This window comes from Acanthaster planci, linkage group LG17 (assembly GCF_054643075.1).
Source record: "Acanthaster planci isolate LZ-2023a linkage group LG17, COTS_SCS, whole genome shotgun sequence".
Classification (NCBI taxonomy): Eukaryota; Metazoa; Echinodermata; class Asteroidea; order Valvatida; family Acanthasteridae; genus Acanthaster; species Acanthaster planci.
In genome coordinates, this window is record NC_141793.1 from 851,284 (window position 1) to 877,750 (window position 26,467).

Here is a 26,467-nt window from a genome sequence, read left to right on the forward strand (position 1 = left end):
TCAATACTCAACATGTCTTTCAACGCGTACACCTCCCCATTGTCACTCCCTCTTTCGGGTTACCTCAATAAAAGTCTTGAGGACTTTAATTGTATCAATAACAAATAAGAAACAATAATAGTGAAGTTTATTAGCGCAAATCAAGTCAAGATAGGGGATTTTTTCCTTTTTAAGACTAAGTAGATGGATACCAATGATCAATGAATATTAATGAGAAAGTTTAACTCTTCCGCATCTTCTCAAGGTACAACCTTGAATCATAAATAGATACAAATCATGAAGTGAGAACCGATCTCGAAGGAATCGAATGTCCTTCCGGGTTTTTTTTTTCAGTACAAAACTATGGGCCGTTTCGTTATCGGTAAGCCTACTGCCAGGACACTCATAATCCTGTGGTTTACTAAACCTAGGCCGTAGCGCTGAAGCGCCGACTCGTGACCTAACCCCAAGGTTAGAGTGCGGCTCACTGCAAGCCCGCAAATAGTGGAAGAAAGTTGAAGCCCGAACCTCAGCATGCACATGTACATGTGCTATTGTAACTCAGTGTGTGCATTGTCCCACCATTGCAATGCATTCAACAATACCACAGCTTGGCTGCAGTCTCTGACGTAATCAGGCGGCTATTGTTCCCTGATCCCTCCTCGTTGGCCCCCTCGTGCACCCCTAGTGGGTGACTGACCATTCACTGTTGCGTAGATAGACACACAAACTCGAAGCTTAAGCGCATTCTCAGCGGCTGTGTCATGGAGAGTGTATAGCGTTCGTGATGATTCAAGTAACCATCATCATTTCCTGGTTCAACATCTCAGACTGAACCCGAAATACATCATTCGTCTTCAGCGCCCTTCTCATCGTGGCTTGAGGAAGATGATTCAAGAATTTCGAAAACGAACTTCACTTGGTGTAGAATATAGTTGGAAATCTCAACTGCCGGTGTGATATGTGTTAGCTGACTTGAAACTTCAAGAACTCTGCTGATGTCCTTTGGAATAATATAGCCTAGGCTCATCGTGTAGGGCCTACACGTATTATGTAAAGTCTGGCGTCTGGGAGAGTGAGCTCAGCGAAAAATCGAATTCATTTTACTCAGTGACTAACCGGGACAAATATGCGTTGAGTCTGTACTGGAGCCTTTGCTCAGATTTATGCCCATACGTGAAGCTTTCTGTGGAGTTTGGAGAACCGACTCGGTCATCATCAGTCGCAGAGACTGAGCACCACGACACACTCATCCTTGTCACCAACAGATAGAGAACTTTGATGTGTACCACACACCGCTTCACTACATGCAAACTTTTATGATTTAAAGGAATTTCACAAAGTTCTGTGACTAAACGCTCAAGTAGTAGAGCATTGCCTTTGGGCGCAAACACGTACAGCCTACGGAGCAAGGTCACTTTGTCCAGGCTGAAGGCCTATTGCTATTTTTTTCTCTGAAGCAACGACACAATAAACCCAGCAAATAATGGTACATATACAGGACATGTACGATTAGTGACCGTGGTTGCAGCCTTGGTCAGCAATATCGACGGACTGTGTTACCCAAAAATTGGTCATGCATAAATTTCAATCCACCAAAACAATCGTTGATGGTTAGCTGGTAATGACTCGAGACACCATACCTGTGTATTGAAAAGTTTCTCGTTACAATCGCTTTAGTGTGCAGTCCACATAGCGATTTGCGTTGTGGGAATAACAACAACACAGCCTGACCTTGTTTCGCCAAGTCAGACTGGGACAGTCGGTCGTGAATAACAAACTTTGATTTCAAATCTGAAAATCTTTTGAGATGGCGACTATGCTATGGCCACACTTACTTGTGATGGCTATGATGGCTGATTTATATTTCGATGGAACGACAGGTAAGATCTTGGTTGTGTCCACCAGTGAGTACATGTACAGTGTATATAGATATGAAGCTAGCTACATGTGTATGGACCTGCATCATACTGCGCTTAACTTATTTTCCAACTACGTGTAGGTCTAGGCCTACATGTATTTATAGATTCTGAGTTAAAATTTATGCCTCACGGTGTACTACACAGAAAGGCGGCTTTCCATTTGTGCGTCAACACTTGCGCCAAGCTTTGCGTATCTTTCAAAATCCCTGTCGGAGCGAGTTTGACGGCCAAAAGCAACACACACGTGTGCTTTGTTAATGGGGTCGAATTTGGTGTCTGTGAAAGTGAAGCGCATGAACGCATCGTGTACGCAACGCCGCCAAAAACGTACATATATGGAAAGGCGCCTTTAAGTAGCATTTAAGTACAGAGTAGTGGACCTAAATCATGAAGTTGTCTCCAACGTTGATGCTAATGAATAACTATCAAAAGACATGTTGAGAGAAAAAAAAATCGATTCCATTTCGATTTGAAATTGCAGCCAACACTATCGTCGAAACCAGAGGGACTTCCATCTGTACTTACCGGATCAATAACAGGCAGCTCAGTAATCCTAACTGCCTCCTTGACAACCAAGACTTTGCAGTTGCCCTGGCAGTAGATGCAGATGAAGAGTTGATCTTCTTCTCCGATATTGTCACCCGGAAGATATTTCAGTACAGACGTGATCAGCAGCCTGTGCAACTACTGTATGGTTTGGGTAGCGTTGAAGGTGAGGAACTATACCAGCAAATCTACAACAAGCAAAGTAAGCAAGTTAAACCGACTAACTGACCAACGAACCTTCCCATACCTTTTCCTAGGTATTGCTGTAGACTGGCGAGCAAAGAATCTTTACTGGACAGACTTCCTGTTAAGCTACGTTTGCGTGTCTCGATATGACGGCAGGGATCGATCAATCATCGTCAGTGAAGATGTCTTAAATCCTAGAGGCATTGTTGTCGATCCATTTGACGGGTATGCTTTTTAATTCAAATCCTCAGCTTAAACACGATTGCCCCTCTTAGTATGGCGGCATATCATCAGGGTATATTTTCAAGTTTGAAATAGAGTTTCCTTGCTTGGTAATGAAAAATCTTTGTGAGAAAACAAGAAGTAATAGTGCTTTATATGAACTTGACGCAGAAAAGCTTATCCTATTCACTTTTATATGGTGTGCACTGTGTCTGAAAGGCAGACTTGAACTTAGTCTAAATCATTACACATGGAAGAGGGAACTTACCTCGTCAGAATTAACAGTTTATATTTCCTGCCGTACGTTTCGAAGAATTCGTAAATTTCTAGCCAATTATACAAACTAGACAGCACCATCACACTGGCAGTGTGACTGGAGTTTTGACCAGGTCTTGACATCGTCTTTGCAAGGTTCATTTTCTGGACTGATCTCCGTGGCGTGTCGGATCAAGAAGGGCGGATAGAGCGAAGCGACATGGATGGCTCGGGACGGTTCGCTATCGTAGACGAGAATCTCATCTCTCCTAGCGGACTCGTCATCGACTTCGAGGAGAAAAGGTAAAGGTACTTAAAGAGAGTTGAAATAACATCCTTTATAAAGGATAGAAAAGATAATTCTCACCGTGGGCTGATTGTGCTAGGGAATGCTTCCCTCTCCTGAAAAAGCGAGATCGTACGTATATGTAGACTCTAAACCCCCCGGGTCAGATTGGGTCATTCTGACCTGGAAATTTTTAGAGTGTATAATAGGCTCGGCGTCTGGTCTCAACTGCATGTACTTCATCAGAAAAGCCTCATCACTAATTAGGAAAGCTTGAGCGACGACTATAGTTAACTATAGGCCGACTTACACCGCTCGAACGATGAATGCTGTGGACGATCCAGTCGATCATAAAGGACCAGGCCTAGGGGTCTGGTCGCACCGCTGGTTATCAATGGCTGATTTCATTTATCCTTACGGAGGGAAGCATTCACATGAAAATAATTGTACGAGATTTCAATGACTATGTACGTTGCTAGAATTGAAGCCAATGGTGAAATGTAACGATGAGATTTTAAAAACTTGACCGACTCGTTAGATTGTAACTGAATTGCGCTTGCGCATTGTTAAAAGCAGAAGAAAGCATATCACTACTGGACGAGCTATAATTTGCGCCGGACTTGTCCAATACTGCGTGAAGGTCAGCTGCCTCAAGTGATTTTTTCTAACTGGTGATATGACACATGCATGGATAACCCATTGTGTGGATATTTCTGTAGGCTATACTTTGCTGATCGGGGAACCGACACAATCGAGTCAGTAACATATGACGGGCAAGACCGCAGAGTTCTCTATCAACGAAATGGCGCCGACTTCTTTGATATAACTATTTACGGAGTAAGTTTGTGTATGATTGCTGAAATCTTTCCTTTACGCGAAGGACGTTAGGGTAAATCTCCCGTGAAGAAAACAGTTGAAAAAAATGAGTGATCGTTAAATGCAGGACTCTCGCCAGAGGTGTCAATCGCCTTTTTTGGTGTGATAAGTACTTGTTTATGAGAAACAAACTGTCTGAACACCCTACACAGATCTCAAAGAACAGTTTATGTTTATCCTCACGATTCCTTTGTTCTTCACGTTTTACTGTTATGATTTTTAAGGTGTAGTTTACGTTCTGTTTGGAAACAATCCCAGTGCCTAAAGAAATGTCCAAAGATCTCATCTTCCACTTTTGAAAGGGTGTCCTTTACGCTACGGTGTGGCAATCTACAGTGGTAAACGGGTCTGTGATGGCCATCAGCAAGCAGGGTAATGATGAGGGACAAGTCCTACAAACTTTCCAGCATCCAGACCAGGCCTTGGGGATCGCAACACTGGATGAGGATTATCAACCGGAGGAAATGGATGGATTAACAGGTGAGTAGGCAGAGAATACCTCTGCCAGCCTATCTTCCCCAGTAACTCTATCTGATGGTTTAACTTTTTGGAGTATAAGGAAACGTGTATTTTGTCTTACCTTCATAACTCCAGAGTTGTTTCAAAATGTAGTGAACCTAAGATTTCGATTGTGAATCAACAATGATGGTAGTGTGGTAATTTTGCCAGGTGATATGGTCATGTGTGGAACATTATAGGTCTGTGCATGCAATAGTTAATATGTAATAATATCTAACAAAGACGCATTTCGGTGACTTTGGTTATAACAGTTGGAGTTCATGTGCACCGTAATACGTTGTAATACCCCAACAATACCGTTTCATAGTAACACATACTTGTATCAAACTAACCAATGGTGGACACAAATTTACTTCCATAGGCGCATGTGGCGACAACAATGGTCGATGTGATCATCTTTGCTTACCGACCGGCGCAGCCAGACGAGCCTGCGCATGTGCCACAGGTTACCAACTTGCCAATGACAGGAAATCATGTGAAACCTGTAAGTTTTGTGTTCTAAAAGACACTAAAAGACAGGAAGAGTTTTATACCAGAGTACAGTAAGGGGTCATGCAAGAGAAAGAGAAGCCATGGATTTCATCTTGGTAACAGCAGAGGTAGTGGATTCCATAATGTGGCATTTGTCTGGTCGCCTTTTGTAACGGTGGTCGTTTATGACAGCATGAACGTTGCAAAAGAAATACGGTAAACGAAATCAATGTTATGCACAAACGAAGACCGCTACCGGTTTGATATATAGCATTAATGACATTATTTCAAAACGTCATCTCCAATAAGTCTCGTCAGTGGTTTGGCGATGATTATGTGAAGAACCAGTGAATTAAAAGGTCCACATTAAAATTACGTTCAACGCATAACATCTAGGCCCGCTGATTTATATCTCAGTCGACAATCCTCGTTGTGAATCGTTGCATTTGCAAGAATGGCTTTTTATTCAATAAAGCTTTAATTCAATCCCTAGACCATACGACAGAACACTTCATCCTAGTTGCCGACTCCTCACTCAACACTATCTACCAAGTCGATGCAGCCACTACCAGTTACAACGTCTCAGCCTTACCCCTAGGCGAGCTAGATTTCCCCGTAGCTATTGCCTACGATCATGTGGACGGGATGGTGTACTGGACCGACCGGGCACTCTCAGCTATCGGCCGGGCTAAGCTGGACGGGTCCATGAAGGAGAGCGTGCTGTTTGGGAATATTATCGGTAGGTATGGTTTCTGCCAGGAAAAAAAATGTATTCCATGGCTGGCTTATAGAACGCTGTGCTATGCGTTAAGGCCTTACTTGGATAGTTCAGCATCTGAAGCACGGACGTATATATAAAACAAAATCTGGACTTGCAACGCCTTTGTATGAAAAAGAAGCCAACCAGCGGCCATTTTACCGAGCCAGAATACAAAGGCGTGGGTTGGCTCCCTTCTATTGACATCAGGAAGAACAAAGGCGGGCATTGCCAGGAAAGCTTTGTATTCGGCTCGGTAAAATGGCTGCGAGTGGATTTAATGATCTCTATAAGCTGATTAAGGACAAAAAACAGTTCTGAGAAATTTCATGTTAGGCACAGAGTACGCTTCAAAGCAACATTGTAATTCTGTTTCTCTGCTTCTAGATCCGGCTGGTGTAGCTCTGGACACGAGGCGCCGCCTCGTGTACTGGACGGACGAGGAAAGGGATGAGATTGGAATGGCAGGCATGGACGGCATTCTCGGCAGCAGGGTTTTCATCGATCAAGACTTGGACGAACCCCGAGCTATCGCTGTGAATTTGTTGAATGGGTGAGTTTACTTCAAGGGGATAATAGGGTGGGGTTAGCCAAGTAGGGACGTGCCCATTCTTAAGGTGTGAACCATAATCTCAGAAACAGAAGAAACGCAACTGAAACGTTTATCTATTAAACTTGGTGATAGACATTGGATCCTATGGTGGTTGGCCATTGCTCCTGTGAGCCATGAGTGGACATGTGGAAGAACAGGAGACAGTGACTGTAGATCATTCTCATACTTTGACGATAATGCTTGACACTTTCAATGTACTTCCAGTGACGTCTACTGGACAGACTGGGGCGTGGTGGCCAAAATCGAGCGGGTGTCAAGCGATGGTACCAACCGAAAAGTTCTGGTCCAGCAGGACCTGGGATGGCCTAACTGCCTGGCAATCGACAGCCAAGGTAAGTGTCCACTGCCATCGTCGTTGTCCTCGATAGATGAGCTCTGATTGCAATCAGAGTTTCGCACCCTGTATTGATCGAATGGTGGATTTAATAAGTTGCTCTAAAAACGTTTCTTTTCATCCCTACTCAGAGGAAGTGATGTACTGGTGCGATGCGTTACACGGACGCATCGAGATGTCAGACCTAGACGGTACTAATCGAATGTACCTGGTGACTTTCAGCGGACCGGCTCACCCGTTCTCCCTGGCCATCTATGGCGACTTCATCTACTGGACAGACTGGCTCAGACATCGACTCTCTCGGGCCGACAGGTGGACGGGGGGAGATGTGGAGGAAGTAGGCGAAGCCGAGTTCTTGCGGATGCAGGGACTGGCTGCCTTCGAGGTTGCCGAGATCTTTGCTGAAAGTGAGAACAAGCATTTGCTGGCGAGGTTAAACCAAATCTTTTGAGAAAAGTACAACGGTGTACTATTTAACTGACCATTCCTATCGATTTTATGTGGCACACGATTTTACCTATATAACCGCGAGCAATTTGCTTGTTCTTTCGTCTTTATCAGCAACAACTGCGGTGTCAGAAGGCAAAGGCGACTTCACCAAGTTCACCACCTACTCTCTAACGACGGCCGCACCACCGACGAATAGCGCCCTCAATCTGCCCCTTGTAATTGGTGCCAGTGGGGGCGGGCTTGCCTTGATCTTGGTGGTCATCCTTGTCTGTTGCGTTGTAAAATGCGCACGGTCAAAAGGTGGCAGGTAATGGTATTGTCAGACATATATTGGTCCAAAAACTAAATCCACCAAACTTACCACTTTCTATTCGAAAAAAATGAAAGACAAACATTATTATTTATTTATAGTGTAAAATTGTTCACCAATAAATTATCTCCCATAAAGAGAAACAGTTACCTCAAATGTTACTCTTCTAGGCCTGTTATTCTCATAACCTGCACTTAGTTGTATCACACAATTTTTAGAGTTGATCTACATTTATTATTTTTTCAATATCTGTCTATGGACCTTTTGTGCAGGGGCTCTGATGACCACGTACCCATGTCGGTCCGCAGCACGTCCTTCGTCGGTTCGTACGACCCAAGCGGTCTCCCGGGGCTAGGCCAAATCAACAATAATCCCCCTGCCCTGCCTCCGGCCCGTAAGAAGAGTGACCCCATCTATGAGGACATCGATGAGTATCAGAAATCCAAAGGAGGCGAGGCCGCCTACCAGGCCTACCTCAACCCCTCCTTTGGAGGAGCGGAGGATGACGAGAAGAATACAAGGTACGTCAAGCGAATCACACCGGAGAACTCTGCTGAGTGTGCTCCTCAATCGACAGCGCCAGCACCACCAAAACAAACAGCGACAGCACCGCTGAAACAAACAGCGACAGCACCGCCGAAACAAACAGCGCCAGCACCGCTGAAACAAACAGCGACAGCACCGCTGAAACAAACAGCGACAGCACCGCTGAAACAAACAGCGACAGCACCACCGAAACAAACAGCGCCAACACCACTGAAACAAACCGCGACAGCACCGCCGAAGAATCCAGCAGAGCCACGGTCAAAGGTCAAGAAACCAGCGCCTAAACCGCCCGCTAAACACGCCGCCAAGAAAGCCCCGACACGACCAGACGAGACCTACCTGACACCAAATGTCCCGCCAGAACAGGATTATATGGCCTTAAGGTTACAAGCACCGTAGGTCTTGTCGTACGTATTTAAAGACACTGCCCGGTCTCACTAATGAAGGTAAATTTCTCAAGAACTTTTGAGCTTTTCTTGCTGTGCTTGACCAAGGAGAAGTCAACATTTAACGCTGGATTCTATCCCGGCTGTAAGTTTAAATTTCCAGGAAGTACCAAGCCGCCCAAATTTAAATCGAATTTCAGACTTCAAACATGTATTATATAATTGTGTCTTTTTGTTTACTCACGTGGTGGAACATAGTCCCCGTAAAACTTGTTTTAGTTTGTATCAGCGATGCAAGATTTTCCTTTCTTGTTGTATTCTTTCATCGGGAAGTTAACCACATTGCAAGACCGTTGTTTATGTAACACTAAATGTTTACACCTCACAGTTCCGTTTAAGTTTAAACGATTTTATGTTAGCGTAAACGTTATAGAATGTAATTTCAGCTTGTTGATACCAGATTGTTTGAAATGGCCTTATTTTAAAAAGTATCCTATTAGGCAGAGAAGCACGAGATTAATGTTATTTATCTTGGAGTAACCCACTTCTTTCGAACACTTTGGGTTTTTTTCTACAATGCTACAAAGGCACGTCGCAAGAGGGGGGGGAACGAACATTAAACACACTGGAAGTTATTGTCTTAAGTTTACACTGCCGGTTTAACTTTACTATGAACTATCTGAATATATTTTATTTACAACAATGGCGATTTTAGTTCACGGTGATGATTTTATGTATTTACAAAGACTGACACGATCAACACATTTACATAATTAATTACATTTGTACATACGAACCTGGGCATAGGCATGCAATGTCCTCTGACCATGTTCAGATAAACCACAACTACCTTGACGCTTTCAAAAGGTATATCGCATGCCTCCAACCACGAAAGAGTTGGCTTCTTATTACATCTGGTAGCACACTACGCTGTTTGAAAGCCAAAACCTGATTGACTAGAGAAATCCCATTGTCAGTTCTAACAACGAGGCGATGTATATATAGTTATATTTCCCTTTTTTTAAGGATTTTCTTACATGATGATTTTAAGGTGTTTTGGATAAAAAAAGAGATGATGCCCAAAGGCCTTGTTTATTTTACAGATTTTTTTCTGGGTACTTAGCAACGGCCAAGCTGTACATGTACATATCTTTTCAACACCCCACTGACCACGCATTTTTCTTAAAAAAGGCAAAACTTTAAATGGAAAACACACATCTAAAATTATTCAGCATCACTGTTAGCAGTACATTAGACATGTTCTTGACAGCACCGTCACTGGAAATGGTAGGAACTTCCAACCACTTTGTGCAGTCCATGCCTCCAGACGGTCGGTCTGAATTTTGGCGGGTAAACGCAAACAGACAAACTGAACCACAAGAAATATGTTACATGTACCACACTGAACGACAGCTACAATACCGGTACTCGACATTTCCCCACAAAAACACACGACTGTTGCTTTGGAAAACAGCGACAAAACACAGTGCTATGTCTCTAATGTATACATGTACCGGTTCATTTTAACGACAACCCCAAATTACTAGAAAGTTTCGCTAAATATTGACACTGCAACTTATGTCCAGAGAAGATCCAGATCCAGTTAAGTGCACTATTGCGTTCTGTATTTAGTTTAAACAAGGTCAGCTGAAGAGTTATTGATTTTAAGTGACCTCGAAGGAAATATCACTTTTAATTCTTCTCATAAATGGCAACTTATGACCTGAAGTGAAGTTAGACCTGAAGTATGGATAAAAGACGCATTATAAGTCTCATTAAACACAATGTTGCTGTCAAATTCCAGTGTAAAAGTTCCACAATTTACAAAGTTCGAAAACTTTTTTGACAGTTCCAAGGTGAATCAGAAATGCTATTTTCCATCAGTACAAGGTGTGGAAAGATCCTTGTAAATTCAGTAAAATAATTCAGAATATTCTGAGTTAAGTAAATATGGGCCCCGACTGGGACCAAGAGAGGGCAAAATTTTCCTAGTAAGGGAGGCTCCTTTGGTGGGAATCCGTCACAGGTTCCACGAACGACTACACGTTACAGTATTGTCGCTACCTACAAAATGTGTACTCCCGATCAACAGGATTCTTATCAACCGATGAGGGGGTGCTTCTGCTCGAGGCGGATAGGGTTAAATGTTTTTGTTAATCCTGCACGAGGTTATGGCCCTTATAAAAAGTCGAATCAAAGCCACGACATGATGGCCGTATAAGAGAAAAAATTCTTGCCCTAAAATCCTCGCTAGCCAAATGATGACAAAAGACATGACTGTGTACTGCAATATTCCAATACAAATTACTAGTAATTAGTGATAGACTAAACTCATCTCACCTGATCTCGGCCGGGAATTACCAAATACCGAGGTTGCCTGTTTTCCAGCTCAACAGCGGTGCTTTCACAATAACATCAGTATTAAACGTGAAACGAACTCCTCGTGTCTCGCGCAGCCATTTTGAAATTGACATGTACTGCCATCGCCTTTGTGAATTCAAACGCAACTCGCGTATTCAATCCTTGCCGGAAATACCGGGAGGAATTTAGTCAACAAAGAAGCATTTCCCGGAGCGTGAAACACTGTAAGAGGGCAAGAAACGATTCATTGACGCCGGCATAATTCACATACCAACATATCGGTTCGTTTGTTTTGGTAGCTTGGAGCCATCACTTCCAGCATTCTGCGTTTTCGGGGTGGGGGTCGCTCCTCGATACATTAAAAGTCGTTAAGTTGTGGTAATACCAAGGCGCCCGTTACTCGAATTCAAATTCATTAATTTGAATAAATACAAAACAATGACAAACCTGCATGACAGCAACCTGTCAATAAGGCCACTTTATGTTAGTTTTGATGGCCACTTTACACAGATTTACCTTTCAAAGACAATACAAGAAGACACCCCATTAGGGCGTATGCACTTGTTTGACTTACCAATTTAAAGGGCAGTACAAAGCACATTTGAATCAGTTGTCCCACTATACAATATACATAAAGGGTGACAGAGAACACTTAAACCTAAACAGTGACGTCGTATGTGACATCCTGTAACCCCATGTGATATGAGCATCACTGTAAGACTATTGACTTGACCTTTCCTTGAGTAGATTTCAAGTATTCCCAATTGAAGACATCGTATTCAATAAAACTTACGAATAATATGTTAATGTTGCCACAGAGACAATAAATATCTATACCTTCTTCGATCAATTATTTTAGTGTAAAAGACGCCAAAGTCTAGGGGTGGGGCGAAATGGACAGCACAGAGAGGGTCTAATGAAAAGACGAATAGATACATCGGTGCATTATATACGTGAACGCCAATGTAGTTCTCTTGAAGCATGCTTTCCTTGTAGAAAGGTACCAATGTTGCAGCTCTAAAGTTACATTGATCAAAGTATTTATCCATGGGAAACACAACCAAGATGGTTTCCAGTTCAAAGTCAAAGTGTAAGTACATGCTATATTCGTTTAGGTTTTATTCGCGTTCTTTCACTCTTGGTGCTCGACATATTCGGCAACAGGCTCTTCGGCAGATGTATGCACGGGGCTGGCCTCCGATATGACAATGGATGCTGGAGGTTTGGGAACTTTTCCTCCTTCCTCAAGGAGAGGTTCAACCTCGTCTGCTTCTTTTTCTCTCTCAATCTGATCCCATTTGCCGACTGTCCCATTACTCTTCACCACTTGCATTTCAATTTTCTCTTCATTGTTGCTTTCCTTCGCGCTCGTGTCCCCGTTGGCAACGCCGCCCGTGTGTCTCTCTTGCGTGTTTCCCCTTCTCCAGGTTGTGTTGCCCTGGTGATGGCCTTGGTGACCTACGTAGTCTTCATGGCAGCTGTCCATCACCGTGTCGTTGTTGGCCATGCTGCGCATGGTGCTCACGCATGTCCGGTCGTCGTACTTGGAGTAAGACGAGGTCCGCGGCTTGGTCCGCTTGCGGGAAAGGAACGGTGGGAGAGCGATGTGGGCGAGACGCCGGCGCCACTTGCGCCGGAGAACGGAGCGCACCTGGTGAATTAGGAGGAGAATGTTTTTGGTTTGAGAATAATCACTCATCAGCCATGGGCTCAGTTCAAGCGGTGGTCGCACCTAAAGCATCAGAAGAAATAGGTTGTGTTGCTGAACCGCTGGTGCCATCTTCTCTTTAGCACAGTAATTACCTGCCGACGGGAGAAATATCACATCTACACTATTTTCGCTTCTACCAATGTTTACACCAAGCAGCTCATTGTGCGATTATCCATATGCATTTATCGCATGCACAAAAAGTTCAAGAAAGGATCTGACATCTGCAGCTCGCATTGCAAACATCCCTGCATTCACACGATTGGCGCGTATGTAACATAGGACCTTTCCTTGAAATGTTGCTAAGCAGAAACGGTATTTCTTAACAGAGGGATTTGCTTTTCATTGTTTCGCTTTCAACCTTGACCGGTAATTAAGCAACCTCATAGCAGTGGGTCTGGCGTAAACCAGCTCCAACTTGTTTACCAGTACATATTGCACAAGAATGAACAAGTAAAACATGGCCAGCGTTTCGAAACAACAAGGGTACGAAATTAGGGCCAACAAATCAAGGAACTGTATTGAGAAAAGGTGTGGCCACTCCCGTTCAAGAAACCGTCTCAAACCGCAGCCTCTTCATTCATTGCGCGCCAGATCTGCACCCTCGATACCAAAATTAATTTGACCCTACAATCAAACACAGTTGAGTGTTCCAGTACAATACGCCAGCCGTGTTTGCATAGATCTTATATACGTAGATTCCCAGCGTGCATTATACTGCCTTAACACGCAGATAGCATCCGCGAGGTCTCACCTCTGTGTTCAAGAAGACATAGATAACAGATACCGACAAGCCTTGCGTGCCGGCCAGAACGGTGCTGACGTAAACAAAGATGAGGTTCACTGCTGTGGGCAGATTCCCCGGAAATAAGGGAAGGACCAGAATGAGGACGTAGCCAACACCAAGCAAAATGACGAGGACAAAAGTCGCTCGTGCAGCCCGTCTGTGAAAGCAAAATCACAGGAGAAAATTATTATCCCATGTAATCTTATTTTCATGTGTTGCTATTTCTGCACCGAAGCTTAGGTTGCTTATGAAAGGTTCCTGTTTTAAGGCGGTTTCAAGCCGACCACAACTTGGGTCAACTCCTCCCTCTTTGTACTCAACCATTTGTAGTTTAATTTCTACGCAAGCTTCCTTCAACACACCGTTGTTGTTAATTATTACTTGACTTCCCAATCTCAATGTCTGAATGGGGAATTTTTAAAATAGAACCCAGAGAATTTTCATTCAAAGGAAACAAAAACCGAATACTGAGGTACAAAATGAACGCCAGACGGCATCAGATTTCATCGTAACGATGTGTGTCTGTCTAGTAGCTCCGTCCTAATTGGTGCTTACAAAGCTCGTTCTTCATGATCTATCGGCTGCGTGGCCGATATGAAATGAAAGTCTACACCAAACCACCGAGTAACAAAAACACGTCGAGGATAGAACTCCTCAGAATGAGGGACGGCAGTCGGCCATTAGTTTAGCATTCTCACACACTTCCCACAGACATCAACGCCTCTCTTAAAGAGCCTTGCACAAACACTCGTTGGAAGGACGTAAGGCGAGTGCAAACAACGACGAGTTTGTCCCTCACCGAATCGGTGGGGAGATGTTCTCGTGTAACAACTTGTCAACAAACCCGCTGTGTACCTGTATTGTTTGATGTCGCTCGTGCGGTTACCCTGCACGCGTAACTTGCTCATCAGCAGACGAACGATGTTGAGCAAAAAGAAGCAATTGATCTGAAATGTGAGACAGGAAAAGATGCAACGATGACAACCGGCGTGTTTAATGTACCAGAGTTTGATCTGATTGTATCGTGTGAGAATTGTACGTCGACAGAGAGAATCACGTACAAGATTGTATGTCGGATAAATTACGAAATAGGTCATTTAGACACGAGAAAACTAGTTTCCAGAGCAGCAGAGTAATTTATCGGGGTCCGTGATAACGGTCTGCCCATTTCAGATGGCACCATATTAAGACTATCGCCAGACAAGCAATGATGAGGGCAAATTTAGGAAAATTCAATTAACAGTGCATGGTCAATGGGAAAATTACTTTCTCGTCCATCTCAGCTCGTTAATCAACCTGATAAACTGGTGCATGGGTCCTGATAACTGTCTACAACGGACAAATAGGCTGCTGATAACTTGCTGCAGTAATGTGCCTTCCCATGCAATCTTGCAGACTCACTCTTCCCCCCCCCCAAATCGGAGTCACATGCCCACTACGATCATTCCACCAACGGCCTACGACTGACACCCATTTTCCCCAATTGAATTTACTCTTCATGTAGCCATGAAGCCATTCATCCTCTGCTTGAAGAGGGCCACTCGAAGTTCAATCAGCTCATCATAATAATGTAGAAATGTCAATCTAAACGAAACGAGTTCAAGTGACCCAATCGATTAGAGTGACCTATACCTCTACTGAGTGTTGGCACAGAATCATATATTGATGGATTTGTCGCACGACTGACAAAGATTCAAGCGGATTTTCATTCTTGGTATGCTAAATGTTATGACTTACAACGTCGTGTACTTCATTATTGTACACATGACCTTTGGCGGATGAGAACTATATACATGTAGTGTCTTTGCCGACACAGAGTCGCCTTTTATAACGAGCAGCGCGGTGGGTTATGTGATAATCAACATAACATGCAAAGTTATAGTCATGTGGTCTTATCTACCAAAAAGAAAACGAGCGCAAACTGAACACACGACCTGCTGACAGCCTGTCACCCCTATGTCCCTGCTAAACATCATGTTACATTCAAAGCAAATGGACAGAACTTACATGATATTCAGCACCTGCCTTTTCAAGTTAAACATTATGTAAATCTGTTCAACGAACTGAAAAAGGCAGGTCGCCCCCACGCGTGTCGTCAGAAGAAAGAAACGAGAGAATGGGAGAATGGTGACCCCCGGGAAATTCGCGACAGCTGACAGAGAAATTCAAGTGACTCGACATGTAACATCAAAAGGGGAAAATGAGTCTCAAAATCAAGAATCAGACTGACATAAAATAAAAACCTTTCCTCGTTGGCTACCAATGGATACCAAGCAGCTCTTTGACGCACCGTGAAAGCATTGAAAGAAGCGTCAACCACGTTCCCAAAGCCGCCAACCAAATCGGTCGGGGAATTCGCTTGCGCGTCCAATTATAACCCTGCCTGGCCCGTGCATTACGAAGCAATCAATGTGTAACTCTAGCGCGGCCAGCAGCGCAAATGACACTGTAACAACGGGGAAAAAATAAATCTCACGGGGGAAAAAAAGATGGATAATCTTTTCCTTTCCGCTGTCGGATTGCCAACAATCACGGAGTTATCGGCGGTGCAATCAATCTGAAAGGCGATAGCCCAGGAGTCAGTAAGGCTACGACTGAGGAAATGGAAGACAAAATAATGAGAACCACGAGGACCGATTTAATCGGATAGGTAAACTTTAGCCACGGAAAGAACAGATTTCCAGGTTGGAGTCTTCAAGTTTTGACACAGGCCAAGCCTTTGATAAAGCTTTAGCTATTCCAATTTCGAATTCATCACAGACGTCCTTAAAACGCAGGTCAACACTGAAATCTGCTGCTAACTCTTCTTTGATGGTATGCCAAGTACCTATCAAACCTCTAGGTCTGAAACTCTCAAAAAATTCTACATCGTCATGATTTTTCAGGAAACTTTATGCTGAATATCCTATTGTAACCAACATTCGAGAAAGACGGCCATGCAAGGTCATCGCAAGCTAATTTCCTTTTGTTTGTGTCCATGCCAAAATGGCCGAAGTAACTTAGACAGATCTGGACCAATAATCTCCCCCTCCCCCCCAAAAAATAATAATTAGCTGCGGATCAAATGCAAAGTTGCGTAGTCTCTTACCACCAACACAAGAAGAATGGGGCCAATCAAGCAGACGTATTCATGCACCGCCGTAGTATGCACTGAATTGGTGAAGAAATCATTGCTAAAAAAGAAAACAAAAATACCAGGTCGTTACATTATAAATTGGTAAACAACGGTAAACAATTGGGTGCCCACTGAAGGTCTTTATATTCCTAGACGAATACGGCTGTTTCGCAATAGTGCGCCACCAGGGGTTTACAACGCGTTGGCTAATCACAATGCGCGAAATTTGTCGACCCAGTGCGCGTTTGAAATTTTGAGAGTTATGATTGGCCAACGTGTAGCAAATTCTTAGTGGCGCACTATTGTGAATCGGCCGTATTGAGTCCTGATAAAAACATTATTGGTTCCATTAATAAAGGAACATACTCGCCAGAATTAAATATAAGGTAAACGTCAGGATCGAGTACAGCCGAGATGATGGCCCACACTCCAATTAAGACCATCGGAATAGCTGTGAAAAAAGACAGAATGACATTAATTATTGACCGTATGCGTTTCTCAACTTAAATTTATGCATCATAGGCGTTTTAATGGCAAAAGACAAGGAGAAGAACCCCCAAATCTTGTCCATTTGGTGCACACGTACTTGACTTCTGTGCCCCAGGCTTTTGTTTTTGTTTTGGTTCACAAATCACCTTTATATTCCAAGGCAAAGCCTTCGATCGATCATGCGCAGACCCCAATTTTGGCAAACATACCCCAGCCTATGACGCAATACACCAAGAAGTTGATTCTGTCCGCGTCAATGCGAAGTGCGAAGACCACCAGCGTGTGAAGGTATAACCCCTCCACAAACATCCAAAAATAGTTGGTCTGTTCGAAGTAAAACAACAGGAACAAGACGATTCGCCTCAGGTGCTGTAAAAAACAAACAGAAGTTTGTCAAACGTCACTTTTCACTTCTAGAATCTCTCTCATTTGCTTGTGGCGCTTTCAATGAAACCCAAGAGGGCGCTCGCCCCTCCCTTCCGATGGAAGACCATGCTCGGTAAGGTAAGGTTTTCAAATTACTCGATATCTTAGATTTTACGATCAACTTGACGTGGAAAAGAAAAACAAAAAATACACACGAAAACATTCAAGAGGAAGATCACGTTCATTTACCTATTTAATTTTTCATTGCTAAAGGATTTCTACAAATAGGCCAAGGGACCTATTTACCTGGAAGTGTATAAGTTGAACTACTTTTATCTACTGGAGAATGAAATTCAAGCGCTGGAAAACGGAAGATTTAAAACAGTATCGTTCATCTCAGGCTAACACCACTTCAACTGATTATATCATCTGTCGTACAAGGAAAGACGCGAATAAACGTCATACCCTCTTAATAATTGACAAGAGGATCCGATTTCAAGCAGAACAAAATAAAGCTCAACCATGAGCAAATCAGCCAAAAAAATAAGCACTTCTTCGAGCAGCGATTTTCAAAATTTTCCTGAGATCAAAGTGGATTATCTTTCTTATTTCATCCTGATAACAAACCAATACCGTCAAATCGGCCACACTCAGACCAAAACGTTTCTGTTGGCCTTTTTGATGAACCCAAGGGAAATGTTTCCTCATAATACTCGCCAGAAAAAGACTCTTTTTACATCATAGCCACAAGCTGTCCAGAGCAAATAGGGCATCCGTGGAACCGGACGCAAAAATAACGTTATACACACACTCATCTGTAATCCGTTGGGGCCAGATAAGGGCCGATATCTCCCAGATAAGGAACATAAACTTACTGTAGGAGATGCCGGACCTATTATTCCGCTCTTACGATAGTAGAGAAAAGTCCATATTCAATAAACATATTCTGAAAACTGAATTAAACTTACCAAGAGTTCCGATTTCCAAATTGGGGGCTGGATGAAATATACGATGTACTTCAGCATAAATGAGGTAATCAGATGCAAATGAATCAGGTTCCTTGTACAGCGTAGGGTTCTGGAGGGTTAACACATACGGTGGTTAGATCAAACAAGTTAAGAACTCGACAAGCATGCGGAACGTAACATCTCCAAGAAGCTAGAGGAACCCATTTTCTCTCTGGAAGACCAGTAAAATACTTCTGTCACAAATTCAAATGACAACCATGTTAACTCCCAAGATTGCTGTGTTACTCTAATTTATGCAATCTTTTTTGGACCATTTAAAGCACGTAAGACAGTCCATGATGGGATATGCGGACGGAACAACTCTTAATGACAATTTTTTTTAACCTTTGCGTCTCCCTGGGCCGCCCAGATCGAGGACATGTTACTTATGTATTCTTGTCCAGATATCAACTTATCCAGTCAATCCAATCAATTCCATTGATACAATACATACGATACTATAATATTAATTCAATCAACTGTACATATCTCATACATATAGAATACAACAGAATCTATCAAATCAATGTAATTTTCAGAAATCTTACTTATCCACCAACACAATCCTTTTATCTATCAGTGCAAGCACTCATTAATCTTTTTATTCGTTAATCTATCAGCCATCAGTGCCCCGACGCTTCAATCCACCGCTTAGTATCAATCCAACAATTCATCAACCCAATTAATCCAAACGATCCACCAATTAAGTCAGTCCATCAATCCAATCTAATCCAATCCAATCAGTTCATCAATCCACTGACAGTTCACTCTAATCAATCCATCAGCCAAATTAATCCATGAATCAATCCCAGCCACCCAATGTACAAAACACTTCAACTTACCTTGAGCTCATGAATATGACGAAAGCAACTGCGCACGCAGCAAACGAAAGTGCGTATTCCGCGACAAGTAATTCCCCTGTGATCTGAGGCGAAAGTGAAAATGAAAAATAAAATAAAGACATGTAAGTTTCTGTTCGGACTCTTAGGACTGCATCTCTCTGTTCAAAACACCTGCTTTATCTTTAAACACAAGGAACTTTTAAACAAATTAATTTTACATCACTATTCTGCCTACCAATTAGTACATCATGATTTGGGCAAAAACGTCATTTTTCCTCATAAACCATATACCTATTTGGGAAATATGACTGACGAAATAGTGGGCGATATCAGGGTTGGATTACATGCGTAATGGATGAAATAAATTTCTTTGGAGATGAATGAAATGACAGTAATTGTCAGGACATTCGAGATCACTTAAATATGAACTTTTAAGATTAGTTTTAGTTATAGAGCTTCTGTTATTTTAGAACTCTGCTTTTCGACGGCAACTGAAAGAGAAGAGGATATGAATCCGATGTACATGTATTAATCTTGCACTCTGGTAGTTCATGTGTGCCTGCATTTTTGGATGGTTATTATTCATTCTTGGGGGGTAGGGGAAACTCAATATTCTCTCAATGTTTTCTTTATGTCTTCTGTCTTGTATCTATATTTATTTTTAAACTGTTTTCTTTTTTCGCTTTTTGATCTTTTTACTGGATTTTAAATGTAAATTCTCAGCTACTTTTTCATAATGAGGAATCTTTATGATAGATGACTCTGATATATTTGTGTGTTTGTGGTAATGTTTCCATTACGATTTTGATGTTGTTATTTTTGTTATTTGTTTTTCTTTTTAATGAGGGACCCAAATGATCAGCTTCTGCTGGATGGTTACCCTCAATCAAGATGATTTAAATAAAAAAACCAAAAATCAAATTTCTCAAGTTTCACTTTCACATGAAATTATCTGACCTCTCGGTAAGATCCTCGCGGTAGAGGGAACTCCCAAATTCTGTTTTCGTTTTCATTTTGGTTGCTACTCTGTCGGATTAATGCCTATTTGGTTTGCACGGGCGTCTGCGTGAAAAAAACAAGCTGGCAATCACTGTTCATACATTTCGTCTGGATTACGGACGCCGTCTGCTGGGCCGGTTGACAGAAAGAGAACAGGCCAGACGCCATTCTCACTCAAGGCACGAGCAGGATCAAGGGAAGAGAGGAGGAAAGTGTCACTGACACACACGTGGACAGACATCAACATGATCACAGGGGTCGAAGCATACACGTTAGGACACCACCTCTTGAAGAGGACGTCAGGGTACCGTTAGCTTGGTCGATCTCGCCAGACGGTGGTATTGGCACACTGGGTCATTTTGCGCATGGGGCTAGGACAGTCTGCATGCGCTATCCAAATGGAGCTCCAATGGGAATTCTGAATCCAAGGCATCTTTATGTTGTGCATCAATACCTCCAACTAGTCAAGGGATGATTCCTATTCATTCCAATTGATTCCTTAAGGCAACGCAGGATAAAAAGATTGACCGACTGATACTGTCAATTCGAATCCCTTTAAGGAGTACCTAAACTCTGGAGGGCGCCCCGCTTACCTTACAATGAAAACATTGGCACATCCCATCAGGACCATAGACATCGTAAATGTTTTCCTCCTTCCACGTGGCGTTCACAAAGCATGTACTGTGAACTGTTGGATAAAAAATCGACAGAGTTAAGTTTGGTAGATGGTGAGATTCTTCAATTCAGAGTCACACGAAATGACCGCAGGCAGCAAAATTTGATGCGACAAAAATAGGTCAGAGTGAAGGAAAAAGAAAAAATTCCACGTTTACAGGAGTATTTATAGATTGCTCCCATTGTATTTACTTTGATGTGAATTCTGACATCAAGCGATGGGAGACTTTGAGACTCATGGAGGCGGCAAACATACCGGTCCTTTTTACTAGTTCTGAGCATGCACGCGTTGTTCTGGCAGGCGTGGCGGGCATAGTTATGAGCATGCGCAATACTGTAAATAAGAACCAGTATATCTGCTGTCACCAGCGTCTGACAGTCTCCCATTGCAAGGGTGACATTTTTGCCAACTGTGGTGACTTACAGTAACAGTACAGTAGACAATATGAGAGCGGTCAATAAGCCAACAGTGTGGATTTTAGTTTACAGCAGTACACACCTGAAACAGTTTGATATTGATCAAACACGACAGGGCAGAGCATTTCCGCTGTGTCACCGGGGGCGGTCGGTGGCCAACACAGGAATCCGTCGAATCTTGCAGGGCAGTGGAAATCTGCGTACGAGAAGAATCTGAGTTAGCCTCCACCAAGGAATTGGAAAATGCCACTAAACGGAAAGGTTACAAGATAAACGCTGGAGGCCACAGCAAAGGAAATCTGATTGTTTGAAATGCAAATGGAATTCCACATAGACATTATATTATTAGGAAACCTAAAACTTCCCATTTCTCTGTGTGCATTAGACAGATGACGTCATCTGTGTGTCATAAGAAGCCGGTCCATACATCTTCGCTTCTCTAACAAGGTAAAGGTAAGCGAAGAACAACACATTTTTCCTTTTGCAAAACGGAATTTTCGTCCCGTGCCATATTGAGCATTTATACATGCTTCCACACACAAGTGAAACATCATACGATTTTGGAATATTTTGTAATATTCAATGTCTTGATGATCTATTCTCGTCCTACCAACTGTGCACTTTCATTAAACTGTCCAGATTTTGCTTCAATCAGCGTCCTGATTTCACCTTCTAACCCGTTACACTCTATCACTCACGCAACCCCCTCGGCTACAACACTACATCAAGCCCGTGATTAGGGTAATCACGGTGCGCCCAGCATCGACCTATAGACTGGTGACATGCGAGTCCAGAGCTACGGCTAGGTCTATTGTCTGCGTGTTTCCACGTACTTTCAATGGAGTGAAGACCTAGACCTAGCTCTAGACAACAGATTCAGGTGCAGTCATAGTCTAAATACTAGCAGTTTCCAACCCTCCTAGGAGTTGATATTTTCAGGCTTGCTTGTTCAATTCCACAACGATTGAATGTATACGAAAGCCGTTTGTTCCAACTGACAGAAAAGACAAACATAGAAGAAAAATGAAACACGATGAAAAGCTATGCACACCGATCACATTATAAACGTGCATGCTAGGACAATCAAACAGCAACTATGCATTTATATTGTGCTCATTGGTCTGGCCGCCAAGCTACAATGCATGCTTTCCGGTTTGCAGAGTGCAACACGATTGGAACGGTGCAGTGTGTTTACTTTGCGCAGTTCCAAACGTGACTTGCATACGAGAAACACTTTTCAGCCCCGAGGTACAAGGTTGAGTCCATAATAACACGGAGGTACAGAGAGGGTAACGATTGCTTATAGTGACGTTTACCGACGCCTTTACAAGAAACAACGCGCCGATTCATCACGATTTTTAATATACGTGCCAGACGATACGTTTGTCGGAGCTAAAACAGTATAGTTCGCGAAGATACAATGTTCAGCATGTGTGTCCACGAGAAAACGAGTATTTTGGTTACACGTTGAAACCGTGCCAAGGCTGATTCACCATTACGGCGAATTCGCATTCAAAATGGTCGACCAACTACAAATAGTTTTAGGCAAATACATCACTTCAACCTTAATGTTGCTTATTAATCAAGAGGAGGAATGATTAAATATCGAAGGTTTCAAATGTCATCGAAGTGTCCGTAATGGTGGGAAATTAAGCTTTAAAGAGATTCGGGTTTCACACCAAATAGGATCTTAACATTGAATCTCCACGAAAGATTATCGATTGAACGCCTTATAACTCTCATGAAAACCTCCATTTCCACAACCCTAAACTGGAAAATGAAACGAACAGGTAGATCGTTGGATCTAGGTTGGACAGAAAGACAACCACGACAGGAATTCATACACAAACTGTTTTAACAAACAAGGAAATTTGGGTTTGTCTTCACAGAGTACAGAGCGACATTTCATCGCAGAGAGAGGAAACTGTTGAAAGACGACCCTCTACAGTTCTCTTAGAATCGCAACCATTCTTACAACTAGCAACCCATCCTTAAAAAGCATGGAGCATGAACACAACCTGCGATTTTGGGGGTTTCTTTAAACGGCCGAAGAGGTTTTTGAAGAAACAGCAAGCCTCTGAGCGCCCCTTCTCACTTTACAGCCACGGCAAAATGTCAACATCGTTATGGCCAGGGCTAATCGAGTTCCTCTCGATCGTAGCATCGCTCCCTGCCACCCGTACCTGCTGGACAATTACCGGTCGTGCATGAAAAGGGCGGCATCCTCTGCGATTCTGACTAGTGAGCGACGGAGAAGGGGAGATTCAGCTGGTCTGGGATGAAATGGGAGACTACAGTCAGCATGCAGTCAAACACTCTATGAGTCACCATGAGATGTCAAGGGCTTCCCAAAGGCACGTTTTCGGGATCGATTCTTGCCCAAATCGATACTGGATCGTCATTGCTTTCGATCGAACCATTATTTTCACGGCATGTTTAAGTAACACTTTTATGTCAATTCTAACATGGAGGATATCAGATGGATTTCTCAAATAATGTAACTCGATGCTAAATTAGAGGAAAAGCTATGAAAATACGCGTACGTACCTTGGAGTCTATACATCGGGTACTTTTTATAAGTTGACATTTAGTCTTAACGACATATCTGCCGACATGCAACCTGCTAGTTTTGAAAGCACCGAGCCATTTCTCATCCCAAAACGATAACACAAGGAGTCTATTCCCAAGAGGCAACGGACAGTCATGCAGCAACAGCCGTGTTTGTTCCGAACTTGACCGTAGCGTTGGACACGTCCTTCCAACAAAGGGGTATTTTAAGTGGCCGTTTGGCCGGACATACCACTCTTAAATGACTATTTAAAGATCTTGTTTTTGCAAAGACTGATTTCCGCTTGGATAAACTGAAATGAAGATAGAGGTATGGATGAAGATCAGGTTTCCTGTTCCTGCAGCGGCATTTGTTGGGCATATCTAGCATTTCAACAGCCCTCAAGCACACCTCGAAAAAACGATCCGTTTTTACTGCGTCACAACTTACAACATAATAAGGGCCTTACTCACTTGCAGTTTGATATCAAGTTCAGTTACCAGGAAAGGAGGATCCTATCCAAGTACATCCACTTAAAATAATTAGAGGCAAAAAAAAAAAAACAAGTGCCTCAAACCACAGTTTGGGACATGCAATTCAATTTTAGGTCTCCAATGTGCCGGATGTAGGTTACTTAGTCTTCTGTTCTGTCCAATTACATACGACGAGACAATAAGTCTTATGTCTAATGGCAAAAGGTACTTCTCAGGGCATCTAGTAGTGTGGTAAAGCGAGCAAAACCATATCACCGACAAGGCAAGAAGCAGGCAGGTGTAAAGTTTTCTTCAACCCTACACCTCCCCTAGGGCTACCAATGGTGCTCACTACCGTGGAATGATGGTGTAACTTTCACATCCATCAGTCCTAGAGTCGTTGCAACGCTGCAAGGGGTGCCATACATGATTAATAGGCAATACAGCATCATCAGCATCATACTAATGCGCTCAAAGTAACCTGCTGTGGTTTTCCCATTAAAAAAGAGCCCTCTTCGTCTGATTTCATCATCGACGCAGGTTGCAGGCGATATTTAATCCAAGGCCCTGCCGAAGCTCATTGAATCACTGCCCTTTCCGATACCTCTCATCAACTGCAAGCTTCGCCTGCTTTGCGGGTTCCCAGACGATTGCCTCAACAGCACAGGAGACATTTATTGCACTTGAGCGGGCACATTTGACATTAATTGCGATCTGTTCTGGCAAACCTTAAATTAATGACGATCAAATACTGAAACTTAAGATTTCAAAATGTTGAGCCTAGGGGATAGCACGTCTTTCATTAAAACACACGGGCAGATGGATGACAACAGTTGTAAATATGACACCCACTTGGATGGTGATTAAGATAAAATCATCAAGTGACAAGTAGAACAGGATTACGAGCCTAAAGACAGCAAGAACTCCACTTACCGCCGTTCTTATAAATCCTTTTATTTGGAAAATACAAATTAGCGAGACAGTACGTTATAAAACTTGCCATTAAGTATGGATTTATTTGGAACAATACTTCCATAAATAAATTCCATAAATCCAGTAAAACTGTTTCATTTTACAGCGTAATAGTTGTAGAGAATTTTTAAAATCAAAATCACGAATAAAGTCTTAGGTGTCCCCTCGAGATAAGTGAGTTACGGATATATCAAGTATATCCGTTATGAACGGAGTATGAAAGTATTACAGGAACAAGAAGCCATAGGGAGCAATTGTAACGGAGTGCGCGTTCGGACTCCTTGAGGCAAGAACTCCAGGAAGTCTTTGAGATTAAAAAAGCTAAACAAATATTTCGTGGCCACTGCAGAACCTGACTGGCGAAGGGACGCAATGAATCACCTTTCGCACAGACGAAGCCCTCTTCCAACTTCAAGTATATATAAAGACAGCCCCCCCCTTGATTAAAGCTGTCCCTTCACTGCGCCTAACCACCTTAGTATATACATGTACGAGGAGGGTTAAGGGAAGAGCTTCCATCAACGCGCTGAATATATTAGGCGAAGTTGGAGCTAAGGAGGCGTGTTGACAGCAAGGGCCTCCGATATTGAAATTTTCCGCTACCGAGGATGCGAGGGGATTCCGTAATTGCGTCAGAGCTTCGGCAACTCGTGAGTCCAATTAATCAATCCCGAAAAGAACTTCGGTCGACGCGTGGCTGACGCGCGGTTAAAGCGTGGATAACGCGGGGGTTCCATTTGCCATACAGGTCCCCCAGAGAGTTCAATGACATGTGGATACTCTCGCAAATCCACATCTAAAAAGTAAGGTCCCCTATAGAATAAGCGGTGTCAATATGGAAATGTATATTTAGGTATCTTGAGCAGACACAGGTATATAAAAGCATGCATTGAATAGAATATCAATTCTGTACAGGAGAATTTGGGTTATGTAGACGGAATCTAACCAACTTTAGATAGTGGTAGATTCAACAGCTTCGGGACAGGCAATTTAACATCTTTCATACCTGACACAAACCTAGCTTCCCCAAATCGATGTCAAAAGCTTCTC

At 42.9% G+C, this 26,467-nt stretch overlaps 2 protein-coding genes across 9 annotated transcripts in view; one reads left to right on the forward strand and one right to left on the reverse strand.

The window, feature by feature from the left end:
- Positions 1-521: 521 nt before the first annotated feature.
- On the forward strand, positions 522-9,275 carry LOC110976683 (low-density lipoprotein receptor-related protein 6-like). Its single transcript, XM_022230172.2, has 13 exons — positions 522-1,862; positions 2,383-2,613; positions 2,705-2,858; positions 3,267-3,413; positions 4,116-4,233; positions 4,575-4,752; positions 5,153-5,275; positions 5,756-6,001; positions 6,407-6,572; positions 6,837-6,964; positions 7,098-7,373; positions 7,528-7,723; positions 7,999-9,275. The coding sequence occupies exons 1-13, from the start codon at positions 1,790-1,792 to the stop codon at positions 8,669-8,671; spliced, it is 2,709 nt and encodes a 902-aa protein (XP_022085864.2). The 5' UTR covers positions 522-1,789; the 3' UTR covers positions 8,672-9,275.
- Positions 9,276-9,316: 41 nt separating this feature from the next.
- LOC110976690 (corticotropin-releasing hormone receptor 1-like) overlaps positions 9,317-26,467 on the reverse strand; it is an 84,967-nt gene continuing 67,816 nt past the window's right edge. For all 8 annotated transcript variants that reach the window (XM_087147749.1, XM_022230210.2, XM_022230185.2 and 5 more), the window contains 10 exons: positions 21,507-21,620; positions 20,926-21,020; positions 19,334-19,416; positions 18,453-18,561; positions 17,328-17,487; positions 16,996-17,080; positions 16,603-16,687; positions 14,370-14,461; positions 13,482-13,671; positions 9,317-12,670 (listed from right to left, as the gene is read on the reverse strand). In XM_087147749.1, the coding sequence (XP_087003875.1) occupies positions 12,152-12,670; positions 13,482-13,671; positions 14,370-14,461; positions 16,603-16,687; positions 16,996-17,080; positions 17,328-17,487; positions 18,453-18,561; positions 19,334-19,416; positions 20,926-21,020; positions 21,507-21,620 (1,532 nt within the window). In that variant the 3' untranslated portion in view covers positions 9,317-12,151. The remainder of the gene's footprint in view (positions 12,671-13,481; positions 13,672-14,369; positions 14,462-16,602; positions 16,688-16,995; positions 17,081-17,327; positions 17,488-18,452; positions 18,562-19,333; positions 19,417-20,925; positions 21,021-21,506; positions 21,621-26,467) is intronic.